The sequence below is a fragment of the Sesamum indicum genome, linkage group LG8 (genome assembly GCF_026168435.1).
Source record: "Sesamum indicum cultivar Baizhima isolate 11 linkage group LG8, ASM2616843v1, whole genome shotgun sequence".
NCBI lineage: Eukaryota > Viridiplantae > Streptophyta > Magnoliopsida > Lamiales > Pedaliaceae > Sesamum > Sesamum indicum.
Window position 1 is genome coordinate 30,885,979 of NC_142664.1, and position 24,408 is coordinate 30,910,386.

At 36.9% G+C, this 24,408-nt stretch overlaps 4 protein-coding genes, 1 long non-coding RNA gene and 1 other non-coding gene across 9 annotated transcripts; 3 read left to right on the forward strand and 3 right to left on the reverse strand.

The window, feature by feature from the left end:
* Positions 1-670: 670 nt before the first annotated feature.
* On the forward strand, positions 671-6,402 carry LOC105169675 (protein CHROMATIN REMODELING 35). Of its 4 annotated transcripts, none has more exons than XM_011090148.3 (7): positions 671-831; positions 1,086-1,164; positions 1,419-1,963; positions 2,274-2,501; positions 3,869-4,027; positions 4,240-6,014; positions 6,096-6,402. In XM_011090148.3, the coding sequence occupies exons 2-7, from the start codon at positions 1,092-1,094 to the stop codon at positions 6,097-6,099; spliced, it is 2,784 nt and encodes a 927-aa protein (XP_011088450.1). In that variant the 5' UTR covers positions 671-831; positions 1,086-1,091; the 3' UTR covers positions 6,100-6,402. The 4 variants fall into 4 exon arrangements, with proteins under 4 accessions (XP_011088450.1, XP_020551808.1, XP_088740281.1 ...); XM_020696149.2 differs by having other exon boundaries at positions 1,422-1,963; XM_088884155.1 differs by having other exon boundaries at positions 4,240-6,402.
* A 395-nt stretch (positions 6,403-6,797) lies between these two features.
* Positions 6,798-11,112, reverse strand: BLH7 (BEL1-like homeodomain 7). The gene is made up of 5 exons (XM_011090149.3): positions 10,264-11,112; positions 8,915-9,915; positions 8,121-8,500; positions 7,971-8,031; positions 6,798-7,686 (listed from the first exon to the last, which is right to left on the reverse strand). The coding sequence occupies exons 2-5, from the start codon at positions 9,806-9,808 to the stop codon at positions 7,051-7,053; spliced, it is 1,971 nt and encodes a 656-aa protein (XP_011088451.1). The 5' UTR covers positions 9,809-9,915; positions 10,264-11,112; the 3' UTR covers positions 6,798-7,050.
* A 3,079-nt stretch (positions 11,113-14,191) lies between these two features.
* On the forward strand, positions 14,192-17,660 carry LOC105169677 (chromatin remodeling protein SHL). The gene is made up of 5 exons (XM_020696433.2): positions 14,192-14,607; positions 14,773-15,118; positions 16,056-16,124; positions 16,531-16,666; positions 17,176-17,660. Exons 1-5 carry the CDS (start codon positions 14,535-14,537, stop codon positions 17,200-17,202), a joined length of 651 nt encoding a protein of 216 aa, XP_020552092.1. The 5' UTR covers positions 14,192-14,534; the 3' UTR covers positions 17,203-17,660.
* A 154-nt stretch (positions 17,661-17,814) lies between these two features.
* Positions 17,815-18,974, forward strand: LOC148787371 (uncharacterized). The gene is made up of 2 exons (XR_016066632.1): positions 17,815-18,188; positions 18,514-18,974. It is a non-coding gene; the product is annotated as an uncharacterized LOC148787371 (long non-coding RNA).
* On the reverse strand, positions 18,110-18,182 carry TRNAE-CUC (transfer RNA glutamic acid (anticodon CUC)). Its single transcript has one exon. It is a non-coding gene; the product is annotated as a tRNA-Glu (tRNA).
* On the reverse strand, positions 18,458-23,681 carry LOC105169678 (Transducin/WD40 repeat-like superfamily protein). Its single transcript, XM_011090154.3, has 12 exons — positions 23,202-23,681; positions 22,286-22,395; positions 21,949-22,018; positions 21,183-21,327; positions 20,948-21,085; positions 20,144-20,283; positions 19,997-20,044; positions 19,474-19,584; positions 19,213-19,388; positions 19,012-19,133; positions 18,848-18,924; positions 18,458-18,765 (listed from the first exon to the last, which is right to left on the reverse strand). Exons 1-12 carry the CDS (start codon positions 23,409-23,411, stop codon positions 18,655-18,657), a joined length of 1,458 nt encoding a protein of 485 aa, XP_011088456.1. The 5' UTR covers positions 23,412-23,681; the 3' UTR covers positions 18,458-18,654.
* Between the last annotated feature and the right edge of the window lie 727 nt (positions 23,682-24,408).

Below are 24,408 nucleotides of genomic sequence, written 5' to 3' on the forward strand. Positions count from 1 at the left end.
AAACTTGCTTATATTAACAAAAAATATTATGCATTCATTTCTTTTTATTAATATAAACAGATTCAGTTAATTTTAACTAACAAAATGACTTAATTATTAGACAGAAGCAAGATTCATGGGTGCTAGATGTAATTTCTTAAACTATATATAATTTATGTGTAATTATACCAAACGTTAAGGGAGTTGAGTTTAATTCTCCCGTACATATATATTATACAAATTTTCAATTTTTTCATACACCTCTTCATAATTTTTTATAAAATTTTATTTTTTTAATTAAAAAAATACTATTATAGTAAAATCCACAATTCAAAACCTCCATAAAATGATTATACGAAGAGATTGAGGCTATTAGTTAATGAGCCCAAGAAGTTAAAAAGTATATGAAAATTGAAAGGGAAAGAAAGTTTCAAGTTAAGAAAAAAGAAATTAAAATATTTAGTGAAATAATATTAAAAGTTTAAAAATAAAAAAATAAAATAACAAATAAAAAAAGGTTTGGTCTCTCTTAATTAATATTAATAATAATAATAAAAGTATAGATAATAGAGAGATAGATAGATAATGATAAACCGCATTAAACCATCTAATTTGAAATCAGATGGTAAAACTGTCAATCGAACAAATCCACTCTGGCATTAAAAAAATATGTTCTGGCATTATTAATGGAGATAAAGGGCAAAAGAAACGAAACGTTTTCTCATTTTTCTTTTTAACTTTTTCTTCATTCCTCAGTTGCTGCAGTAAAGCTCACACTCCCAATTAACGCTCCGTATTCTGTTCTCTGGCAATCACTCCCAGGAGAAAAATCAAAAAATCCTCTGGACCAATGTAAGTTTCGATTCTTGTATTCGCGTATTCAACTGTGCTTTAAACGTAAACAAAAAATTTGCCCTGTTAATTTGTGCTTCTAATTTTTGTTTGTACAATATTTGGGGGTTCCGGTGATTGTTAGATACTCGGTATTTTTTGTTTATATTTATGCTAATCAGTGTTATACAATCGTGATATTAACATGCATATGGTGTTTATGTTGAATAGAGTTGACAAATTTTGTGCTTCTCATTGTTTGTCGGTGTATTCAGTGTGACATGGCTGCGGCTACTGAAAGAAATTATTACCAGAACCCGATCCTGAGACGATTTCCGGCCACTAGTTCAAGCGGTAAGTTTTGTCCTTCAACTTAATTATTGGATTATTTTTAGTCAACAGAACCACATTATATTATACACACGGTTGCTTTTGTCGCCGTTTCTGTGATTTTTGCCGAGGCCATTCTCATTCTTGTTGATTCTTTTGTGTAATTTTATTTAGAGTAAGAAATTGTAAAGCTGTTTGTTCTAAATACTTTTTAGCGTCTTTATATATATTACATATGTTATATCTATTAACTGTTTTCTGAATTTGACTTTAATCAGTAGATTTGGGCTCAAAAAGGCGCAAAAGGATAAAAACTGATGAAGGAAGGGAGTACAAAGATAGTGCTTTCTCTGCTTCATGGCGTTTTGAATCTGATCAGAGAAGAAATCGGACAAATTCAGTAGTTGCAGATCATTCTGATCCATTCTCTCTAAACAATCTGCTAGAAGAGTTGGACTCTGGCAAATATGGAAGTGTAACTAAAGATATAAAGGAGCTTCTCATGCGGAGGAGGCAGTTACTGGACTCCTTCTATGCAGTGGATCCCGAACTTCCATCTGCATGTCTTGATGTGCAAAATAAAATGGCACCAAAGACAACTGAACCAGCTGCTTCGAATGTGATTGACCTAGATGATGATCAGGATGCAAGTAGTGTTGCAGTTCAATGCTTTTATCCAGCAACACAGCAATTGAATAATGCTGGACCAGTTGTTATCATCGATTCAGACGACGAAGATGCCATGGGTCAGAACTGGAGACCCCCTTATCTGGAAGTTAACTTGAAGAAGCCTTCTGGTAATCTTCTCATGAAGGACTTTGTGGTAAGGAACTCTAGTTCACCTGTATCCAGCTCTCATCAAGTCATACCCTCACTATTTGAATCAACTGGCCTTATTTCATGTGCTCTAGTGGAACTGGACCATTATGCATGAAGAAAGATATATGTACAGTACTTGCAGTTTACAATTTGTGTGGCATGCAAGCTATTTGTTCAAGGTTAATTAGGCGACCCAAGTTCTTTTTTGGATGGGATTTCCTGACTGTTTCCATGGTGGCTGGAAAGGCATATTCATGCATTTATTAGGTATAACACTGTTATTTATGCAGCTGATAGTGCCATAACATATGCAGGACTGGAATTTTGTTCGAAACCAAAGTTCTCGAGAAGCAGATGCATATGTTGATGATGAAGCTGAACCCGCACATTCTGGTGGTGTAACTGAAACCATAAAAGATAAAGGTGAATATGTTGGCCCGGAAGATGATATGGAGGATGAAAGTGGTGAGCTTTCTGATACAAATTCTGACGGTCTGGGTGATATTTGGAATGAGATGACAGTTGCATTGGAATGTTCAAAGGTAGACTCTTACTATTCATTTTGTGATCTGGTAATGATGATAAATCATCTGAACCTTGGAACCTTGGCTGTTCTGGGTACGAGATTCTGCAGATAGATTAAGCATGTGATCTGTTGCTCCAATTCATAGTCAGCATAACTTGGCCATCATTGGTGAAAGATTTGAGAATTTGTTATTCTTTGGATTGTAGGTTTCTTCATATGCTTATCTTGAAATGGTTTGCTAGAGAAAGTGTCTTCTATTTTGGCATGACGGTTAATAATGCACTCAGTAAGAGAAGAGTGAAGGATAGGAGAAACCTTGGAACTAGTTTTTTGCTGTTCAGTATGAGTGTATATGGGATGCAATAATCCTCTGGTATAGGAGAATTCACCAAGGATAACTTGATATTGGAACATGTTTGGCCTGTATAACTAAAATGGTCAAATAAAGAGATAAATTTGAAAACATGTTAAATAATCCCCACCCAACCCAATATTCGTAATGTTTTTTCATGTTTTTGTTTCTGACATTGGGGGTTTAGTTTGACAACATCAATTTATTACTCAAAACATTAAATGGCTTTTCTTCAGTTGAAGATTTTTGGGGATGTATCTTAATTATTTGTTGCTGGCCTGGAAGAGATGACTCAACACCAGTGTCATCTATGTTGCATGAGTCTGTAGCTCCTGTGAAATTTGCAGGCATACGAGATTCATATATGACGTTAAACCATCAGTACTGTGCTAAAATGTTATTTCTTTGCTGTATGAGATACTGAAGCACTACCTATCTTCTGTAAGCCATGACATAAGTGAATTATTGAATAATACTAGACACAGGCAATGTTCAAAGAGTCTTAATAATGATCTGATTGCATCTTCCATTCCGTGATGCGTTCTGGAGGAAAATATTCCTACTACAGGAATCACTATCTCTAGATTTACCTTAAGATGTGCTATTACCAAGTCCAAGATGCACACTGAATATCTCAGTGATAATGGAATATCTTAGTGAATGTCAATATGTACAAATGATGAAGTGTCAAATAGTCTTATATATGTGTTGTTTGAATCTTTCTTTAAAACCTTTTGCATTATTCATAACAATATCCAGTTATGTGCTATCTGTGCAAGCTGTGTCTTTGTTTTGCCAATTTCAATTTTTCTCCTTTGCTTTCCTAGTATATCTGAAACGCTAACCTTTTCAACTAAATCTTGAAACTGCCATCCAAGCTATGTAGTTTTTTATTTTTCCAGTTATTAAATCTTTCTGTTTCATTTATCTTACTTTAGGGAGGCAAATTTTATTGTTGCCTCTTGGTTTTATTAATCCTTGATCAATCCACAGAACCAGACGTCAGTAACAATTTTTTCTGTACGTCACAGGATGCCACTGAAGATGCTACCCTTGATGAGTATGATGCTGGGGATGAAGAAGAGTGTGAGCATTCATTTATACTGAAAGATGATATTGGTGATGTCTGTCGCATTTGTGGGGTCATTAGGAGAGGAATTGAAAAAATAATTGAGTATAATTTCTCAAAGGTATGGCTTTCAGTTCTGTATGCTAAAATTTTTAGTATGTGGTTCTGGCAGTTTCTTACACATAGCAAAGTTGCTGGAAAATAGAATCTAAAAGCACGTGCTTGCTTTAAATTTTTTCTGAATTTATTAGTGTTCTGTTGAAATTAATAAAGTCAATCTGACAAAGAACATCGACGCATGTAAATGATTTGGCTGTTCTATTTAAAATCCAGGGCACAAGGAGTACAAGAACTTACAGATATGAAGGACGGACTACCAGAGAGCTAGATCAAACAGAAATTTTCCCTGATGGGTTCAAATTATCTGATGGTGATTTCACTGCTGCTGAGATTTGCCCACATCCACGCCACAGGAAGGAGATGAAACCCCATCAAATTGAGGGCTTTAATTTTCTTCTAAGCAACCTTGTGACAGATAATCCAGGAGGTTGTATAATGGCACATGCTCCTGGTTCTGGAAAAACATTCATGATAATCAGTTTCCTCCAGAGTTTCATGGCAAAATATCCTGGCGCAAGACCTCTGGTTGTGCTGCCGAGGGGCATCTTGGCAATTTGGAAAAAAGAATTCCTTAGATGGCAAGTTGAAGGCATACCTCTATACGACTTCTACTCAGTTAAAGCAGATAGCCGTGCGCAGCAGCTTGAAGTTCTGAAGGAATGGGTCAAAGAGAGGAGCATATTGTTTTTAGGCTATAAGCAGTTTTCCTCTATAATATGTGATACTGATGATGGTCAAGTTGCTGTTGCTTGCCAAAATTATTTGCTGAAAGTTCCTAGCATTCTCATTCTAGATGAAGGTCACACTCCTCGGAACCAAGACACTGATGTTCTGACCTCCCTTGAGAGGGTTGAAACTGCAAGAAAAGTGGTTCTGTCGGGAACGCTCTACCAGAACCACGTAAAAGAGGTTTTCAACATTTTAAATCTGGTGCGGCCAAAGTTTCTGAAAATGGAGACTTCTAAAGCTATAAGGAGACGAATCTTGAGCAGGGCAGAGATTTCCAGTCGAAGAAATCTCATGAAACATGGCAGAGAAAATGAATTCTATGAGTTGATAGAACACACCCTAATAAAAGACGAAAATCATATGCGGAAAGTGACTGTAATACAAGACCTGCGTGAAATGACCAGAAAAGTCTTGCACTATTACAAGGGTGATAACCTGGATGAACTTCCAGGACTCGTGGATTTTGCTGTCTTTCTCCGGCTCAGCCCCTGGCAAAAGTCTGAAGTTAAAGAGTTAACGAAAAGCTTGGCTAGAAAGTTCACAATCAGTGCACAAGGCAGTGCAATCTATGTACACCCAAAGTTGAAGGCTCTCGCAAAGAATTCCGGTGTAAAAGACAGAGTTGATGAGGAGAAAATTGATGTGGTCGTGGAGAAATTAGATGTGAAAGAAGGTGCAAAGCTTAATTTCTATCTGAATCTTCTCCAGCTCTGCGAATCAAGTGCTGAGAAGCTACTTGTTTTTAGCCAATATCTTCTGCCCCTGAAATTTTTGGAGAGAATGACAGCTAAGGTGAAGGGTTATAGCGTTGGCAGGGAGATGTTCATGATCACAGGTGACTCAGATGCTGAGACACGGGAATCTTCCATGGAGAAATTTAACTGTTCACCTGAAGCTCGGGTGTTTTTTGGTTCAATACGAGCATGCGGTGAAGGAATATCCCTGGTGGGGGCTTCACGCATCATTATACTGGACGTGCATTTAAACCCCTCTGTCACCCGCCAAGCAATAGGACGAGCATTTAGACCTGGCCAGGTGAAGAAAGTATACACATATAGACTAATCGCATCTGGCTCACCAGAAGAGGTGGATCATATTACCTGCTTCAAAAAGGAATCCATAGCCAAGATGTGGTTCGAATGGGATCAGTGTAGTGGTCACCAAAACCCTGAGATGGAGACCGTCGATGTCAACAATTGTGGAGACATCTTTCTGGAAACTGCACGATTAAATGAAGACGTGATATCTGTCTTCAAAAGGTGAGTGAACTTTTATTTCCCATTTGGTGCATGTTTCCGGACCAGACGCGACTGTTTCCTTGTATTTGTGCTTATTTTCAGGTAAATGCCAAGAAAAAGTTCATGATTTATTCTTGTCAAGGATCTCAAGCTTCTCAGCTATGACGTTGCTGCATTGCTCGTTGATACTGAAGACGAATATCTAGCTATGAAACTGTTAATATGTTCAGTGGAGCATTATGAATTTTCCTGAACATGAAATCATATTTGTGATTTTGGATCTGGTTCTACTATCTTCGAGACATTTTGTATATTATTAGCTAAACAAGGTTGCTGTATAGCTAGGTCTATGCATATGAACTTGTGTCAGTAGTCTTGGATTTGCATGGGTTAAGCTAATCTTTTCTTCTGCCTTCTGTTGCATTTAATATGCGTGCTATCGTATGCTGCTGGTCGCATTTTGACTTCATGTTCAATTATATACATATATTTTTTTAATTTCAAAATAGCAGAATATTTGTTTATGAAAGTTAAAATAATATTCTTATTTGTCAGTATCTGTCCTACTCGGAAGCAGCAACCTTCACGAATGCATTCTCGTTTACCCCGACGCTTGGAGAAATCTTTATTCCAAACCTCACGAAAGATTATTGTTAGTACACTAATTAGGGCTTCTCATACTACAATGTGTATAAATTATTAATAGAAAAGGAGAAATTCAAGTGATTTGTAAGGCAAAGTTAGAAGTCTGTTGTTTTCTTGGGATGGAAAGGTTCTCTTATTCTTTAATGGAGTACAACAAAATCATGGTATTCTGGTTTCTACATTAGACCAAACACGCGATTCTTTACAAATACCGCCTTACGACCAATCTTTTCCTACATCAGTACATTCACAAATTTTCATTTGGAAGAAACCTGAGCTTCTTGCTCTTAGCATATAGGATCTGTAGCCGTTCGAATTGATGAAAAAACGACCCTCCATTCTGCTGTTGAAACTACTCCATAAAACTACAGCAGAAGTGACTCCTGTCAGTAGCATTTCTGATGCTACTAAGTCATGTAAAAGATGGGAGGAGGGATGAGACGAGTTGATGTGGTCGGTTTCCTGAATCTATGCAGTCGAATTCTGCTGTCTCATTCCCCATAGCTGAAGCTGCTGTGTTATATACATCAGTGTCTCTCAAGGGAACAAAGCCACGATTGCCCTCACACTGCTGTAATCCTAATGTGAGTGATACTCCACTAACATTGCCAAATCTTTCCAGTTCCGACATTTGGTAGGCGGCTAGCATTCTACTATCATTGCCACAATCCGGATCTACCATTGAATCTGGAAAAGGATTAGAGTCGTTGGTTTGCTTTAGCCCCTCTCTTGTTTTTCCTACCCCATAATCGATTTGAGGTTCTGCCGGGATCATGTTCTGGTAAATGGAATAAGTATCTGATCCTATCATTTGTACATCAGTCATTTGATCAGATTTTGACTCCATGAGTCGCCCTGTGGAAGTTGCAGTTTGATGAACGTCTTCTCCTTTGTCTTCTGAGGCTTTTCGACCAGTCTTTGCAGCTCTTGGTATGGTTTCAGAAGAAGAGTTGGAGTCGATATCAGCATCACCAATTTCTTCTTTGTACATTTCTTCAACCATGGGCTTCCAAAGTCGGACTCGTGCATTTATGAACCAGTTTGAGACCTAAGCCAGGCACAGATAGATCATCAACACAATGTAGGAGTATCAAGCACATTGTGAACCCCCCCAAAATTCCCCTCAAGGAAGAATAAAGGAAACTCTGGAAAGACCAACAAAACTACTTTTTCCCATTGGAATTCATATCATCAGTATCAAGATAAAAGCAACTTAAAATTTCAACCGCAACAGGTGACTCATCAGTACAACAGATAGAGTATCAGCCCGATTGAATTACTTATGCTTTGCTAAATAATGACGCATTTTTACTCAGAGTGCAGTTATTTCACCTGACTTCTTGTTAACCCCGTCTGCCTTGCTAACATGATCTTGTCAGAATCTTTTGGGTAACTGCAGAACAAAAAGCAGCCACAACTTTAATGGGACACTACTGAAGCAGAAATAGCAAGGCAAGGGAATGAAATCTTTATCTAACTTACGGATGGAGGAAGTGTTCAAAAAGCCAAGCTCGCAAGATGGAAACAGAGGTTTCTGGGAGTCCCCTTTGCGGCCTCCAGGAGTGCTGTTGTATCATGCCAAGCTGCTGAAGGGCTCTCTGTTGTCTGAGCTGCTGATCCACATATCGAAGACGGGATATTCCGACTCCTTTGTCGTTTGAAGAAGCATCTTCTTCGCCAAGGTTCTTTCGTGCAACAAGAATCTGGCCATTTATAGCATCACGCAGGCAGCGAAAGTGACGTGAAATTGTCTGAAGTGCAAGTGCTGTGTATGGTTTAGCGGCTCCAGATCCTGCTACCAAATCAAAGGACGACACAATGATCTGCATTTGATGGTAATACTGTCTGTATCGCCTGTCAACCTGCCGCCGTTAATATTCAATGAGAAGTGAATGTGAAAAGCAAATGAGTCCGGAGTTCAGTGTCAAAGTCGGATACAAGTTAGTAGGTTACGTTTTTCATGGTTGGTTCAATACTTGTTGAATCTCCAAAATAGCTCCCTTTGTTTGGTTTAGAGAAAGTAGAATAATTCTGAGGAAATGCATATTTGCAACAGAAAGAAGGAATATTTAAGGAAGTTTACTGATGCCAAAAATAGTACTTCACAAGACAATATTGTGAAGTTCACATCCAAAGGAACTACAAAGCTATACTTTAGAGCTGCATGGAGACTGAAAATGTATACTTGAGCAAATGTAAGCTAATTTATCATAATCAGTAGACATTATCCTTACGAAACCACGAGGCTATATCATATCAGAAACATGTATTCTCACCTCATCCAACATGGACAAAAGCTTGGTAATTTTATTTTGAAGTTCCTGTCTTTCGGCTACTGAGAGCTCGTTCTGAGGATTCCCAATTGGCTTAGGTGGGACTGAAGAAGCAGCAGCTGCAGATGGATCTGAAGCTCCATCCCCAAATTCCCCTTCAACTTCTTTGGATTCCTTCATTAACTCTTTTTTGGCATTTTGCTCCTTGATGGCTTTCTTGACATTAACTATCTCATCAAGCAATTGTTGAGCCGCTTTCAAATATTTGGAATTAGGAACAGCTCTTGCAATACTTGGCATACCATATGTAGAAATATCATTTGTCCCATCTGAATTGATTCCCGAAACATGAGAAACCATGCAATTTCTATTCTCCCCAGGTGGCTTAGTCTGAAAATTATCCTCATTTCCGAAAGATATATTCCTGCCACTATCCTCCCCAGGCATCAAAGTATTAGGACCCAAGATTGAAGAGAAAACCGGGTTATTATTCTGGTATTGAGTAGGTGATATTTGCATTACTGATGGTACATTTGTGCTGAGACTAAGGGATAATCCTTGACCCTGCAAGTTTGGAGCACCTTGAAGAATATCTGAAGATTCCCCTTGCCGATGCATTAACTGGTTTTCTACAGCCCGTGAGCCGCCAAACTGCAATAGAAGTTCTTGTTGTGATGTATTGGAATCTGAAGCAACTGGCTGAACATTCACACTCTGGGAATTCCCAGCCAGTGCATCAGAGTATGGCCCTGAAGAAGATGGGAAATTCATATACATTGTATTTCCTGGAAGAACTGGTGTTTCTGAATGAGAACTGGGCAGAGGCTCCCTTAAGTATAGCATTGTTGCAGCATCCCTTTGAATTTGATTGTTTGGCATTGGAAAATACATGCCCATCTTTCTTTCCTTTTTCAAGATATTGCTTCTGCTGAATTCTATTCTGAGTTGAAAAGCCTAATCTTTTTCTTCCTCACAATCAGCCAGAGAGAGGTAGTCAAAGAGCCCTGTCAATTTCCAGGAAAATCTATGATCACAACTCTTCCAAAAACAATTCTTCATCTGAAAACTTAGATGACAGAAACCCGGAGACCAAAATTGAAATACACGTCAATTAAGCTCAAGGAATGAAAATTTGACATACAAAAATGGAAGTGAACAAAGACAGGCAACATAAAAGAAAAACTGCTGTATTTAAATAAACAAAGCAACCTGTAATCATATATAATCGTATCAACATCATCTAATCCAAGCACCATGAAAGGATAAAGAAAACGAAGTTCCCGTTTTTGCCCAGATAGCAGCTTAGAAGCCAGTAATAATACAATCAAAACCAAAAATTAGTGAATACAAACCTGAATTTCAGTTTGAGTTGTGTGCTTTGTGGGAAACAGAAGCTCCCGGATCCGCCTAAAATAATCAACCTTTAATACAAACAAACAGATCCCGAGACTTGTACACCAACCATCATCCCTTTCTCCTCTCTCTCATACACACACTCTCACAAAAGAAACAAGAAATAGGAAGTAGTAAGGAAACCCAAGAAAGAAAACAGAAGCCTATTTTCTCTTCCGTTGTCTAGTATGGTAGAGTAGCAATTTTTTCAAAGTTCAAAGTACAAGAACATTATCACCCCTTTTAACTCTTTCCTATCACCTTTATGATATTCTACATATGTTCATTCATCATTTACTCTTTTTATCTATTCCCACGTGAGATTTATGCACAAAGTCTCTTTCTCTCTTCCACTTTCTCTCATATATCTACACCACGAAATGAAACCCCCTAAAAAAGGGTCCTCACTCCTCTCTTTACCTATTCCCAAGCCCCACAATCACATAATAAAAATCATGTCTTTCTCTTAATATCCTCCTAAACCCCTTTCCCTGCTCTCCTAGTTTATAGAAATGCAGAAAGAGAGAACCACACAAATCTCTATTCTAACTTTCTTTCTTCTTATCTGCTTGCTGCTGCTGCTGTTGTTATTCTTTGTTGCTTGACTTGGTTAATTCTTTGCTGTTATTGATGATGTTTGGTTATGGAGTGCCAATCTCTAACCACCAGTTGGTAGACCTAAAACTTCCCTTAAACCCTCTCTCTCTCTCTCTCTCTCCAAGTTTCATCTTAGCTTAAGCATGGATGCAAGTTCTGTGTGGCTGAAATTTCCACCATAAAATGCTTTATTTTATTCTTTTGTTGCATTATTTTTGTTGTTCGGGTGGAATATCATAAAGGGTTAGGGAAACTTTTTATCTTTTAAGATTTTCTTCGTTGCACCAATAGGGTGCCCATGTCATGAAAATTTTTGTCTTTTTGTGGCACCTAATTTCTGGGCTTTTTATTTGCCATGTCGACCTTTTAGTTTTCCGTATTCCCATAATAGCCTCTGTAAATTTGCTATAATTCAAAATTTGCCTGGCCTGATCTATAGTTGTAGATTATAGATCGCCAGTATAGGGCCTTCCCCTCTCTCGTTTTGAAAGTAATGACTACCAACCTTTGCTTAATGAAGTTAAGCATATACCTAAAGAGCGGCCTACGCCAGCCGACTCTCTTTGCCTTCCTTGTAATTCTAAGCACCAAAATCCACCAATTTTATACCTTTTTTTTCACTTTTGGAAGTTTGTTGGTATTTGGATTGAAAGCGCATCTTTCTAGTGTAGGAAGCATACTTGGTGGTGCTCAAAACCTTTCTCTTCAACACTTTCCGCATTCTATATATAAATTCCAGATGCTCTTTTTCATTTTTTTCTAAACTTAAATGGATTAAGAAAACAAATGGACTTCAAAATTTCGTACATGTGTAAGTTTCCCTATTTGATGTCAATATTTGAAAGGAATAATTACATTTGTACCTATAATTTGTGGTATACTCATACAAATCACCTATGTTTTTTTGTGTAATTACAAAAATCATTATCAATAATAAAAAAATATAAATAATTTGTATAATAATATTGATGTTTCTGTGATCTGTACGTATAATTTTTTTAAAAAGAAAGAAGTGGTTCTTGTAAATAAAATCATAGACAAGGAGTGAGGATGTAATCTTTCATATTTGAAAATAAGTAATGAACTTCTTTTCCAAGGCATGCCTTCTAAATTTTCAAATAATGTTTTGGATTTGTTTGTTAATAACTATCGAATATTCTTCCAACTAATACTACATTCTAGTAGAACTCTTTAAGATGATGTCGCTATTCTCAAATACCATATATATATATATATGTATATGTATATGGATAATACAACTTTTTGCTATAAAGAAATGAAATTTTGTTAGCTTTCCTCTCACAATGCTTGTTAGTTTTCCAATTAAAAGAAAGAAATGAATGTCAGACCATGAAAAAGTTTTCCAATTTTAAATGTGCATGGGCTATATATTTATGCTTAGTTATAAGTAATATTTGATATTTGACAGGAGAAAGAGTACAAATTGTGCATTCCTAGGCTCGCTCCACCTACTTTAAAGTTCTAACCTAATAATTGCTTCTAAAACATGCACTACATCCGGTTATTTATTATGTATTTTGAATTTGTAGAGAAAAATCTATGTTTTAATCACAATTACACTACTCTTTAAATTCCATATTATGTCAACTTTCATTTATTGTTGTTTTTATTTACATTTAATCATCTTAAAAATCAACTTAGATATAGATAGCTTATTTTATTATGAAAAGTTTATGAGCCAACCTATATACTTCACCTTCCCCTCATTGTTATGTAATTGCCTCATACAATTCATTCATCCAAATTAAATAAAAGGGTATCTAACAAATTCAGTAAAATTACAGGGACTCAAACATAAATAAGGTTACTCATAAAGACTGTCACCTAATTTTGAATAGACTCTAGACAGCGAGCAGCAGGAGATGCAGATATATCAGAAGAGGGAGAAAGAATTACTGTACTCTGAGGGAGAGCATGGGGATTCAAAAAAGGGGAGAATCTAAGGTTACACTAAAGGAGAGAAATCATTGGCCGGAGCATGGGGCTGACCTACACTGGATCCGGTGACATATTCATATGATGAAGATATTTTAAACTTTTCATTTATGTTTTTCATGTAACGCATACGCATATCTCCGCATGCGTGCGCGTGCGTTGCCTCACACGTACGTACTTACAGTTATTATCATGAGTTAAACTCATACCAACATTATTAGAAGGCTATTGTACTTGCATATATTTCATCACCTCCCACCAATAATTACTTTGAGTACCCAAACCAGTGAAACATCTCATTATTGGACTGTCTGTCGGTGCTTTCAACCTCTCGTATCTCAGCATATACCCAATTTTCTACCCACTAATCATGATTTATTACTGATTTTCATAATTGTAATTACAGAGAGGGCTTATGTCATGGTAGTTGGGCTCTTCTAAACAAATCAAATGCCCCAATTGCATCACCCTCAATCACAGCCGGCAACCACAAACCTATACCCCCAACTAATATTAGACACGTAGCAGCAGAATTTTGTCACAATTGATGCGTGCAAATTTTTCATGGAAAAAATCTTAAATTAAATTTACTAAATCAATTACAAAATAAGGGTACTATAATTGCAATGTGACTGATCATTTTTTCTAAATTATACACCAACCACACGATAAAAATATTGTACTTAACATATACTTGATTCAAATTCAATTAAATTGGATTCCAACTAAAATTTTCCTTTTCTACGATGCAAGCTATGACCTTAGTGGGGTGGGGGTCCCACTATGACTAATGATGCATTTATTGCATGACGTACGCTTGATCTTCAAGAAATTTATTTGACATAAAAGGGGCCGACCCAACGAAAAGACCCACAAAGCACGAGATTCATTTTGGACTAGATCAGTTTAAGAAACTGGATATAGTTCGAATAAATTATGGGCTATAGTTTTTATTGAACTACCACTAGGCCCAAATTTTAAATGAGCCCAGCAGAAGTTTAGCATCACAGATTGAGAGAGGTGGCAGAAGTTTACCTCGTAGTAACTTTCTAAAAACAATAAAAATAAATTGAAAAGTGTAAATTTTCATTCAAATATTATATAATTTTATCAAGTATCAAAAAAATTATTTATAATTTTTTAAATAATAGGAGAGTATTTTGGTTGTAATTTACCTTTATATTTTTGTTTAAAAAATAGTTATAATTGATAGCTTGTAGCTTCTTCATTTCAACATTACCTTGTTACTTCCAGATTAGGGACCACAGCTTCAAAGCTTACGTTGGCAGGCGCTGTTATGAGCGTAGGGATAGCTGGGTGGCAAATCAACGGCGTTACGACTTGGACGCTGTTTCCTTTTACTACAAAGACGACTCAGGTTGCTTATGGATTCTTTTCCCGTACACCCATATATTTGTCTCCCAAAACTGACCCCATAATCTCCTTCAAATTTCACATATACCCTCATGAGATCAGTCGCCGGACAACATTCTCCGTACATCAGATAAAACACACTTCTCACGCTTCCCCGCGGAACACTGGAATATATCTCCTATAAATTGTCTTTGAATGGGGAAATACGAAAATTACGATTAAAACGGTCTATCGAAATCTCTGTCTACAGTCTCCTTACATAAACATACCCTCTGTGCTCAGCTCCTACTCAGCCGTACAGTACATGGCCAAAGCTAAACCTGGCCGCCGTACTCTTGATTCCTACGCCGTGAAGCATATTAGCAAAACCATCCGCCGTGAGTCTTCTCCAATTCATCTAATTCTGTTCATGATTGTAGCTCCTGTGCTGTCAATCTACTTGTATATGTTGTATATTTGCTTGAATTGGTATCCGGGAGCTAGGTATGTATGCTTTTGTGGTTATGTTGTTGGTATGTTCGGCTTATTGTTTGTTCGTACAGCCGGAGACTGCGTTTTGATGAGACCTTCGGACTCGTCGAAGCCGTCGTACGTGGCGCGTGTGGAGAAGATCGAGGCGGACAGCCGAGGCGCGAACGTTAGGGTCCACGTGAGGTGGTATTACCGGCCAGAAGAGTCGATCGGCGGCCGCCGGCAGTTCCACGGCTCAAAGGAGGTCTTTTTGTCCGATCATTCTGATATTCAGAGTGCTGATACGATAGAGGGGAAGTGTACGGTGCACAGCTTCAAAAGCTACACTAAGCTCGATGCCGTCGGGAACGACGACTTTTTCTGTCGCTTTGAGTACAATTCTTCTACTGGTGCCTTCAATCCTGATAGAGTCGCCGTGTAAGTTTAATTTTCAGTGCTATGCTTGGACTTGAGGTGAATCCATGAGAAAGTGGATACTGAGTAGGTTTTCTGTCGTAATAGAAGTGGAAGTGGAAGTCGAAGAAAAACATTTTTCTGCTTAATCTTTCAGGTTTCTATTCCCGGATTAATTGTTATTCGCGGTTGAGTTTGCTTAGGTTTAGTGTAGGCTTTCGCGGCCAAATTGTTGAACTTGTTGGAGCTTATTTTGTAGTTTTTCTAACTTCTCTCGTCAAAAAATACTAAGAGAAGAAATTGCTGCTATTCTGTACTGCAGGGTTCTTAATTAATAAAATTGATTTTCCACCAAAAAATGAAAATAAAACTTGAGATGCTTAATTGCTAAATTGTTGAGTTTCTGGATTGACTCTTTGTTGAGTTACAGGAACGATTGTATTGCTTCTAGTCTTTTAAATGACTTGCTAATTAATTGAAATTGATTTGTGTTGCTTCCTAGTTTTGTATATACTGCTACTTTAGCAGCTTAATAATGACTTTATGTAGAATAACACTTTGGTTGAATGAAATTATCGTGTTTCAGTGCCTCAGTTTTGTTTCCTTAAGCTGAATTAATGGGTTCATGTGGCTGTTAAGGTGTTTGTTAGTGTTGTGGCTGAGTAATGATTAATAGGAACTAAGCTTTCCATCTGTGACTACCAAGCATCTGAATGTAAAATTTCACCTCATTTCTCACTTACAGATTAAAAGACATAGAAATTGTGAGATTGATTTATATATTTTGTCCTTCACTTATGTATTGCTTCATATATTTCTATCTTTATCCTACTGCTTGTATTTGTCTATCACCAGTCTTATTGGTCTTTTGGTGCTGAAAAATGTGGTGTTGTAAGCAGAATTTATTGATGCATGGTTGTCTTGGTTAAGTTTTTAATATGTTCTCATTTTGGTGCTGCAGGTACTGTAAATGTGAGATGCCTTATAATCCTGATGATCTTATGGTTCAATGTGAAGGATGCAGTGACTGGTGAGGGATTTATATGCTCCACAATCATTTTTCAGTTGATCTTTTTGCACGGTTCATTTTATGCTCGTCTTTCTGCTGATTTAATTCATAGAACATAAAAAGTAGTGGGACTGTGAAGCTAGATAAATAGTCAAGTAGTTTTGTGTATTTTCTTTGAACTTATTTTGTAGCATGCTTGGCTTCTGTGCATGATTACATGCTGAGATCAAAGCAAGGGATGTTCAGAAGTTTGTATTCAGTGAGGTCAATCTCATTATAAACTAGGTTAGCATTTGGATTAAATCTCGAAAAGTTCAACTTCCGTTTGAAGATTTATGGATGCATCTAAACCTAGATACAAATCAGTTCTTGAACAACAGACTTTAGATGTGGGACTTAAGCACATCCTTCTCAACCCTTGATTCAGGTTTCATCCAAATTGTATAGACATGACCGCCGAGGAAGCGAAAAGACTAGATCACTTTTACTGTCATAATTGTTCCTCTGAGGATCAGAAGAAATTACACAATTCTCATGTTTCTACTAGACATGCCGATGCCAAGGTAATTCAGGACTGCTACTATATTATCTCTGATCTTGTACTTTGTGTTTTCAGTAATCTAGTCAACTGATAGCTCGTCTGAGTTTTGAGGTTCCTTACATAATCTCTACAGTAAAGTTGAAGAAATTTACATATTTACAACCAAGACTTCAGTTATCTTTAAAAAGTCGAAGAAATTGGCTTATGTGAAAGATAAAAGGTTTCTCGATATTTTTCCTTTTTCTTTTCCCCCTTGTAGACGAATATACAAGGACTTGAAATTGGAAATTCTTTATGCTTTCTTGACTTATTACTTGAACAGCTGAAGATATAGATCTAAAACTTCTCTATCATAAGAATGAAGTTGAACCTAGTTAGAGTGTTGTCTTTGATGCACACCTTACTCCATTCTCACGACACTGCACTAAATGCTCACTAAAATTTTGTACTACTGGAATTGTCGCATGAATCTTAGATTGATTACAATTCGTATTACAAATTTCTGCATTTTCACATATGTGGATTTTTCAGGTGGAAACAAAACGCCGTCGCAGGTGACGCATTTGATGTTTGTGAAGATGTGAGTCTGTGTACTGGATTCCAAATGAACACTGGGGCAGTGATAAAGAAGAAAATTTGTGAGCGGATGAAACTGATTGGAAACTCGTCATGTCTTTTTGGTTTAAAGACAACCTTGTTTCCTCATAAGTTCCTTCCTCTTCTGGCCTTTATTCTCTTTCAAGTTCTCTCATTGTATTATCCAACTAATATTTAACTTATGTCATAGGGCTCAGTGGATGCTACCCACTTGGGTAGAGTTGTGAGCAGGTGGAGCAATACCAGCATTTCACTACATCCAACCTACTCGCAAATACTACCGGGATGGGTAGCATGCAATTTCCCGTTTGGTAGATGAAGGGGTCTGTGATGTATAGGCTTGGTGGTGAATCGTATCTTATAGTAACAAGTTCACAAGTTCAGGCATCGGCAGCATATATTAGTTCAGCATTCGTACTTATTCACGCATATGCTTCCCCTTTTCTTCTCTATTCAAGTTTCAGGATCTGAAGCCTCTTCAACTTAAGAGTGATTTGGAGAGGTGCCATTCGCTTACAAATGTTATCAACTTGGTTTCCGGACTTGATAAAAGCAGCTTCCTCACGGGTATTAATCTTCTATCACTGCGTTAACTCAATTTATCTCAGCTAATTGAGTTAGTCGTGAGAAAATAAATGGGTTATGACATGGTTTTGTAGAGTATAAAACTGAGGCCGGGGAATCTGTAAAGCTAATTCTAACTCCAATAAGATTAATCATTAATGTCGTATTAATAGGTAAAATTTGGCAGCGTCGTTAAGATGAATCAGTGGACTAGGTTTCATGTCTCTCTTAGCGGAGAGGGCAAATGGAAAACCAAAAAGAAGAGCAAGTAGTTCGCTGGCAAAATATCAAATGCACGCAAAATTTCCGTTGCCGGGACTCGAACCCGGGTCTCTCGGGTGAGAGCCGAGTATCCTAACCATCTAGACTACAACGGATCGCTGGTAATTCATAAGTATTATATTTACTTATTATGATCATCTACAGTTCTAATGTCTTTTCCCTTGCGCATTGTGAAACTTCCATTGTTACATGATAGGAAATATTCGGACTTATTACGCTTGCATGTCATGTTCATTGCAAGAAAATACTGCACTTTTCCACTTGGGGCTATTGCTTTTTCCGTGATCCTCGACCATGCAAATACTTGTTCTTAACTCGCAAGTATCTGGTCATTATTTGTCATACTTATTTTGAATTAGGTACAAGAATGTTTAAACAAAATTTTTTACTAACTATAATCTGTTTTCCTTAATCTTTGGGTTTTAGTATACAGTGACATGCTTAGTTGAAAGACTTCCTACTCCTGTGTCGGACATTGTATTTTGCAGTATCAAAAAGAATACAAAGAAAAAAGAAATTGAGGTACTCCACTTCCAGCATCCATCCCAGTCCCTTGAATGACCTCTTTTAATTTGTCTTCGCTCTGTTCCATACAATGACAGTGCCACCAAAATCAGAAGAAGCCAACAAGTTCTCGCCGTGGTTCCAAGCGATGCCTATGACTGGATAGCTATGACCCTGCAATTACAATAAATCATTGCTATGATGATTGCCGGTGTATGTTACGAACCATAAATTCCTGGAGTTAAGTCAAGATAACCTGCAACTTGTTTACACATGTATGCCTTGGCTTTGTTAAGTCGTAGAAGTAGACATTTGTATCCTCACTCCCAGCAACTAAATAAGCGTAAAGGATCAGAGCTTAGGCATGTTTGTTCGTACACAAAGACATTCTCGTGCAGGAATAAATAGGGAAGAGCATACCTATGTATTCTCCTTTCTCAAGGGAAAGCAAAGGGCAGAAAGAGGCACGGATGTTATGCAAACGCGGCGCCAATTTGAGTGCACAACGAAGTGTCAAATAACCTTGTACCTCCAAAGTAACACTATAGCACCAAAAAGTAATCCATCAAAACTATGGTTCCAAGATTGAACTATAGAAACAACATATACTTTGAAGATAACCTGAAGAAAGACAAACTTCCATCTCGATTGAGAGTCAGCAACACTGGCCCCCCTGCCAGCAAAGAAAAGGTTCTGTACTGCACGGTAGTGACTGGAGATTTGTGTTTGGATTTAGTTCGATGGCAACGAGATACGGCACCAGTGTGTGAGTTCATACTAACTGTGTATACACATCCCTGCACAGTCAGTTGATGAAGAAACTGTCTTAGGAAATAAGTCTAAAGCTCAGCAGCACATATAGCATCCACACTGGCCACATACCTGAGAATCACCACAGAATATTAGTTGACCAGTGTGGTCATGGTCCATAGCCGTCACTTCACTATCAAACTTTGACTTTTGGATAGCTCTGCCAGTACTAAAATTGAAAACCTAGAATTCCAGTTACATAAGAATGAGATCGAAACAAGAACTGAACTTCAGAAAATATGAAGTATCTTGTGAAAGGAAAAGTTGCCCATAAATGCTATTTCATTTCCAAAAGAGAACACAAAAATGACTCACGCAATAAATATAGCAATAATATAAAAAAAAAGGATAGGTACTATATTAGAGTGATATAAGAACAGGCAAAAAATAATTGTTCATGCAACTACTATGGATCGTATCTAAGTGAAGATGCCTCTAGTTTGGGAACCAGATAAGAGTGCATCACTGCCAAAGGAAAGATGATAAATATCACAAAGACAAAGGAACAAAAGAATAAAAAACAATCAAGGTTCCGTAGACAACATTTCCAGTAACATCAGCTTGAAGTAATTGGTGCAAGTGGCACAGAAATTACCATTATCTCTTTATTTCCGTTGCCAACTGAAAGGAAATTGTTGTTCACCTGTACCGAGAAAGTAGAAAAGTGAAAATTTCCCTGTACCCGTCAGCTAAATTTTTAGACTAAAAACAATGGCAAGAATAAAAGTAATCATGGACTCACAGGATGAAAGCGAATGCAAAGTTGTGAAGAGACACCATAAATCACCCTCATGCAAAGGCCTTTTAAGATATCCCATACTCGTAGCGTCTTGTCAAGTGACGAAGATGCAATGTACTGATTGTTTGTGGAGAAATCAAAATCTGAAAAGAAAGACAATTAGATCATCGGTGATGGCAATTTCTTGACCAGACCAAAAGAAACCTCTCTGTAACTTCTAAGGGAAATGAACTAAATCAGCCACATCTCATTCTGATTATGCAGTTGAAGCATGCATCAGTGAATCACATTTATATCCAAAATCATGAAACTAAATCTGCTCAAGTTTCAAACTAAACAACGTCTCAATCAATATGCATAAAAGCATATGGGAGTAAAACCACCAAAAGTGTTGTACCGATAACCCAATTTTATCAAACTTGCAGGAGCAACTTCAGCATGGTTGATTCTCCTACCTAGCTGCCTAGCATAAACTATGTACCACTAGTTTCTCTGATTTTCAAAGAACTGCCCAGTGTATCTGATAGAAACATGAAAGCAATAACCATAAAGGGGATAGAGATAGAAAAAAAAGTTCCAGTCCCACATCCTTCAATAGGTAACTCTTTCGATTAATAATATGAGACAGTTAGCTAATAAAGCTTGCCAATAGACTTAGCTGGTCTCTCTCCTTAGAAATAAGAAGCTTTTGTTTATTACAAATAAGATATATGATATGATACCACCAGGGTTATCGCAAGACCAATTAAATGAAAACCAGTATATAAGCATGGAAAAGATTACACAGTTAGTACCAGTTAATCCAACCTGTGACATCTTTTGTATGCCCTGTTAACTTATGCAGGATTGATGGTTGTGTAGAGACAGTGCAAACAGTCAAGCTTCCATCTGATGCTCCGTAAGCAAGCAGATCCGAACTCATGTGCCCAAACTTTATGACCGTAACTGTAGAAAAAGCACCCAGTAAAGACACAACAATGCCAACTGTGAAAAATGATTAATGATACAATACAGTTCAATTATACTTCTCGAAAGAAATTACCCATGGTCTTGCATTGGTCAAAAATGCAGTGCATCCCCACAAATGAATATGCAAATTCACCCTTTTTGCGTGGGTACTCAATATCACTTGCATTAGAACTGAAACTTGTGCGGTGGCTCAGTGCCCGGGTAGAACTTCTTACGTCCTATAAATAGATCAAGAAGAGAATACATTGATATGTCATTCTTAAGAAGGAAAAGAGAAAACTTCTAAATGTGGACTAATCAACTTCGCTTATTCTATTTCCTGTCATTGCCACAACACATGAGGTAACATCTAAATCTTCATAAATGATTACACTAGGTAAAAACATTTAAATGAAGCTTCTTAGACACCAATGGAAATATTTCACAAACTTCCAGATTAAGCCCTCAATACAAAAGAACAAACTTCAATTCAGTATTGGATTGTTCAAAATCCTTATATCAGTTTTATCCAATAACATAAGCTGATGTTTTTACTTGAGCTCTTACCAACAGGTCATCTCAATGCAAATTCTTACAGGCAACAGCTTAAACAGACAGAAAATGACATACAAAATTCACACAGTCATATGAGTAATAAGCATGTGGTACTTTACATAATCTTGCATTCATGCATAACCAGAGAAAGCCATTGGACCATCCATCTTTTTGTCAGAGTTCTCCAAATCAAGCACGCAACCAACATATTCACTAACCCTTTGCTGGTTCTACTGTTATTTTCAAGTTGTTAACTGTAAAGGGAATACATGGGAAAGGCAAAGGCTGCCAGAGGATGCACATACCCTGCTTGTACTCCAGCTGTCTGCCTCGAAGTTTGGGGAGAGTGGACTTGGAGATGGTACCCATCGTCCACTGATGCATCAACCAGTAAATTAACCTGATGTGAGAACCGTATGGAAGAAAAAACTTAAATAATAAACCTTACTTCATAAAGATGCATGCATGCAAAATTATTAAAAACTTAAAGCGAAATGGTTTGAATAGCAGCATGAAACAAGCTCAAGTAGAAAAAGAATTTCAGGAAAAAAGTTAACATTTTCTTTCGGAGGATAAATTTGTAATGATCACACAATAATTTTTCACCACTACTCATCAAAATTAGAACCAGAATTTAGCAACCTCTGCCCGGGAGTGCTTGGGCGGCTTGGTGTCTGTAAACTGTCCCCATTTCTCAGCCTGTTTAAGTAATTTCGGTAGGCCACGTAACCTTTTCCATTACATCTCCAGTCCTACAGGATGCAACTAGAGCAGTTAATCAGGGATCAAGGATGAAATGAACTTAATAAGATTGATATATTGTACATGGAGAAACTTTTTCAATATAGTACAAAAGTACACTTGTTGAACTGTTTCCTAAAACAAAATTATCTCCGGAAGAAAATAATTCATAGATTTATAATCAATGAGGACTAGAGAAACAAATAAAGAGATCTCAAAATGCTACTAACTTTAAGACATTTACTTCAGTTACCTAACAAATTACAAAAATCCGCCTTAAGAGGAAGAGCATTTCTGAAGGATGTGATACAAAGCGGCAATTAGAATACTATGACTCGAAATCAGAACAGTTCAAGCAGCTTCAACTAATCCTCTCATACTCGTTTTCAATTGTTCTTTCAATTATGGGCCTAACCAAATATATAAGTTTTTTCATGCATTTACTGGGCAAAACTGGTAGTACATCAAGACACATTTCGTCAAATGCATTTTACCGTGAATCTACATTAGTACATCCTAAGTTAAAATTTAACTCCGATCTCGAGAGCAAATGCTTCAATTAACTTGTCGGACGCAATCTTTGCCATGCGTAGACCTCACTTAGTAAACGTCCAGCCACTTACAGTTAATTAAGTTATTGCTGACAAAATGCAGGTGCTGACGGAATCGTAAACTTTAATTATCTCGTAGTTTAGAAAAATCTAATTCCCAATGTGCAGAAATGCAGTGAAAACATTTATTTCCGACATATATGCATAATTTGAAGTCTGCGGATGTAGATCGAGATACATGCTTGTACAGGAGCGCAGAAAAGTACCTTGCGGCGGAGAACGCCGGCCTGAGCCTTGCGGTAGAGGAGAACGCGGCGGATTCCGATGTAATTGGGATCGGAATCTGGCGACGAAGGCTGAAGCAAACAGCTGAAGAATTCTGGATCTAAATGCTCGCCTTCTTTTTTCTTTTCATCATTTTTCGATTCCAGATCGTCCTTTCCCGGCGAGATACTGTTGACTGCAGGATCGACCATTGAGAAATCAACTCAATTTTAACTCTTCTTCATCTAGTTGATGAAGATTATAAATTGTAATTTGTGTTGGGAAAATGAATGAGAGAGAGTGCAGATTGAAGAGATATAGCCGAAGTGATTCTTTGTTTTCGGTTTCCACTTTTCATTTGGAGCTCTGATCATTGGAGGAAGAGGAGAGCTGCACAATTGTGTTGCATTAGGTGCTGAGGGAATTGTACCAAGCACCTATTTTGTTAGATTGTCCTCTACCATTTGACTTGTTCTTTCTATTTTGCTTTTCTTCCTGTTTCTTTTTATTTATCTTTTTCATTCTCACTTTTCAAGCATGCATCCGTGAAAACAGAACTAGGAATTCCAAATATTTGCAATATAGGTAGGATTGCCACTGATCAAATTTAAGCACGCCTTTAATGAAACAATTTCAATTTTGACTTCTATTGCAGAATTTAATTACAAAAAAGGTGAAATTTTGAGTTCTAACTCTATAATTATATCAATGATAAAAGTAGAACTAATTACTTATATCAATTATATAAAGAATTCATATTTTTAGAATTCATTATCCAATAGAGTTTGAAATGGAACTATTTTTATAATTTTATCAATTACATTAAGCATCGATGAACTAAAAAATTCAAATACTTTTTTCTTATAAATGTGACAGTAGTGTGATAAGCACAATGATCAAATAATTTCTCAAAAATTAAAACTTAAGATGTATATATTATATTTAAATTGGTATCAGAGCTAGGTTAAACATCAAAATGATCAAATAATTTCTTAAAAATTAAAACTTAAGATGTATATATTATATTTAAATTGGTATCAGAATTAGGTTAAATATCAAAATGATCAAATAATTTCTTAAAAATTAAAACTTAAGATGTATATATTATATTTAAATTGGTATCAGAGCTAGGTTAAATATTTTGACATTTGAATAACCTAGATCAATACCAATTTGAAACATAATAATCCACCCAGAGACAATTTTCGT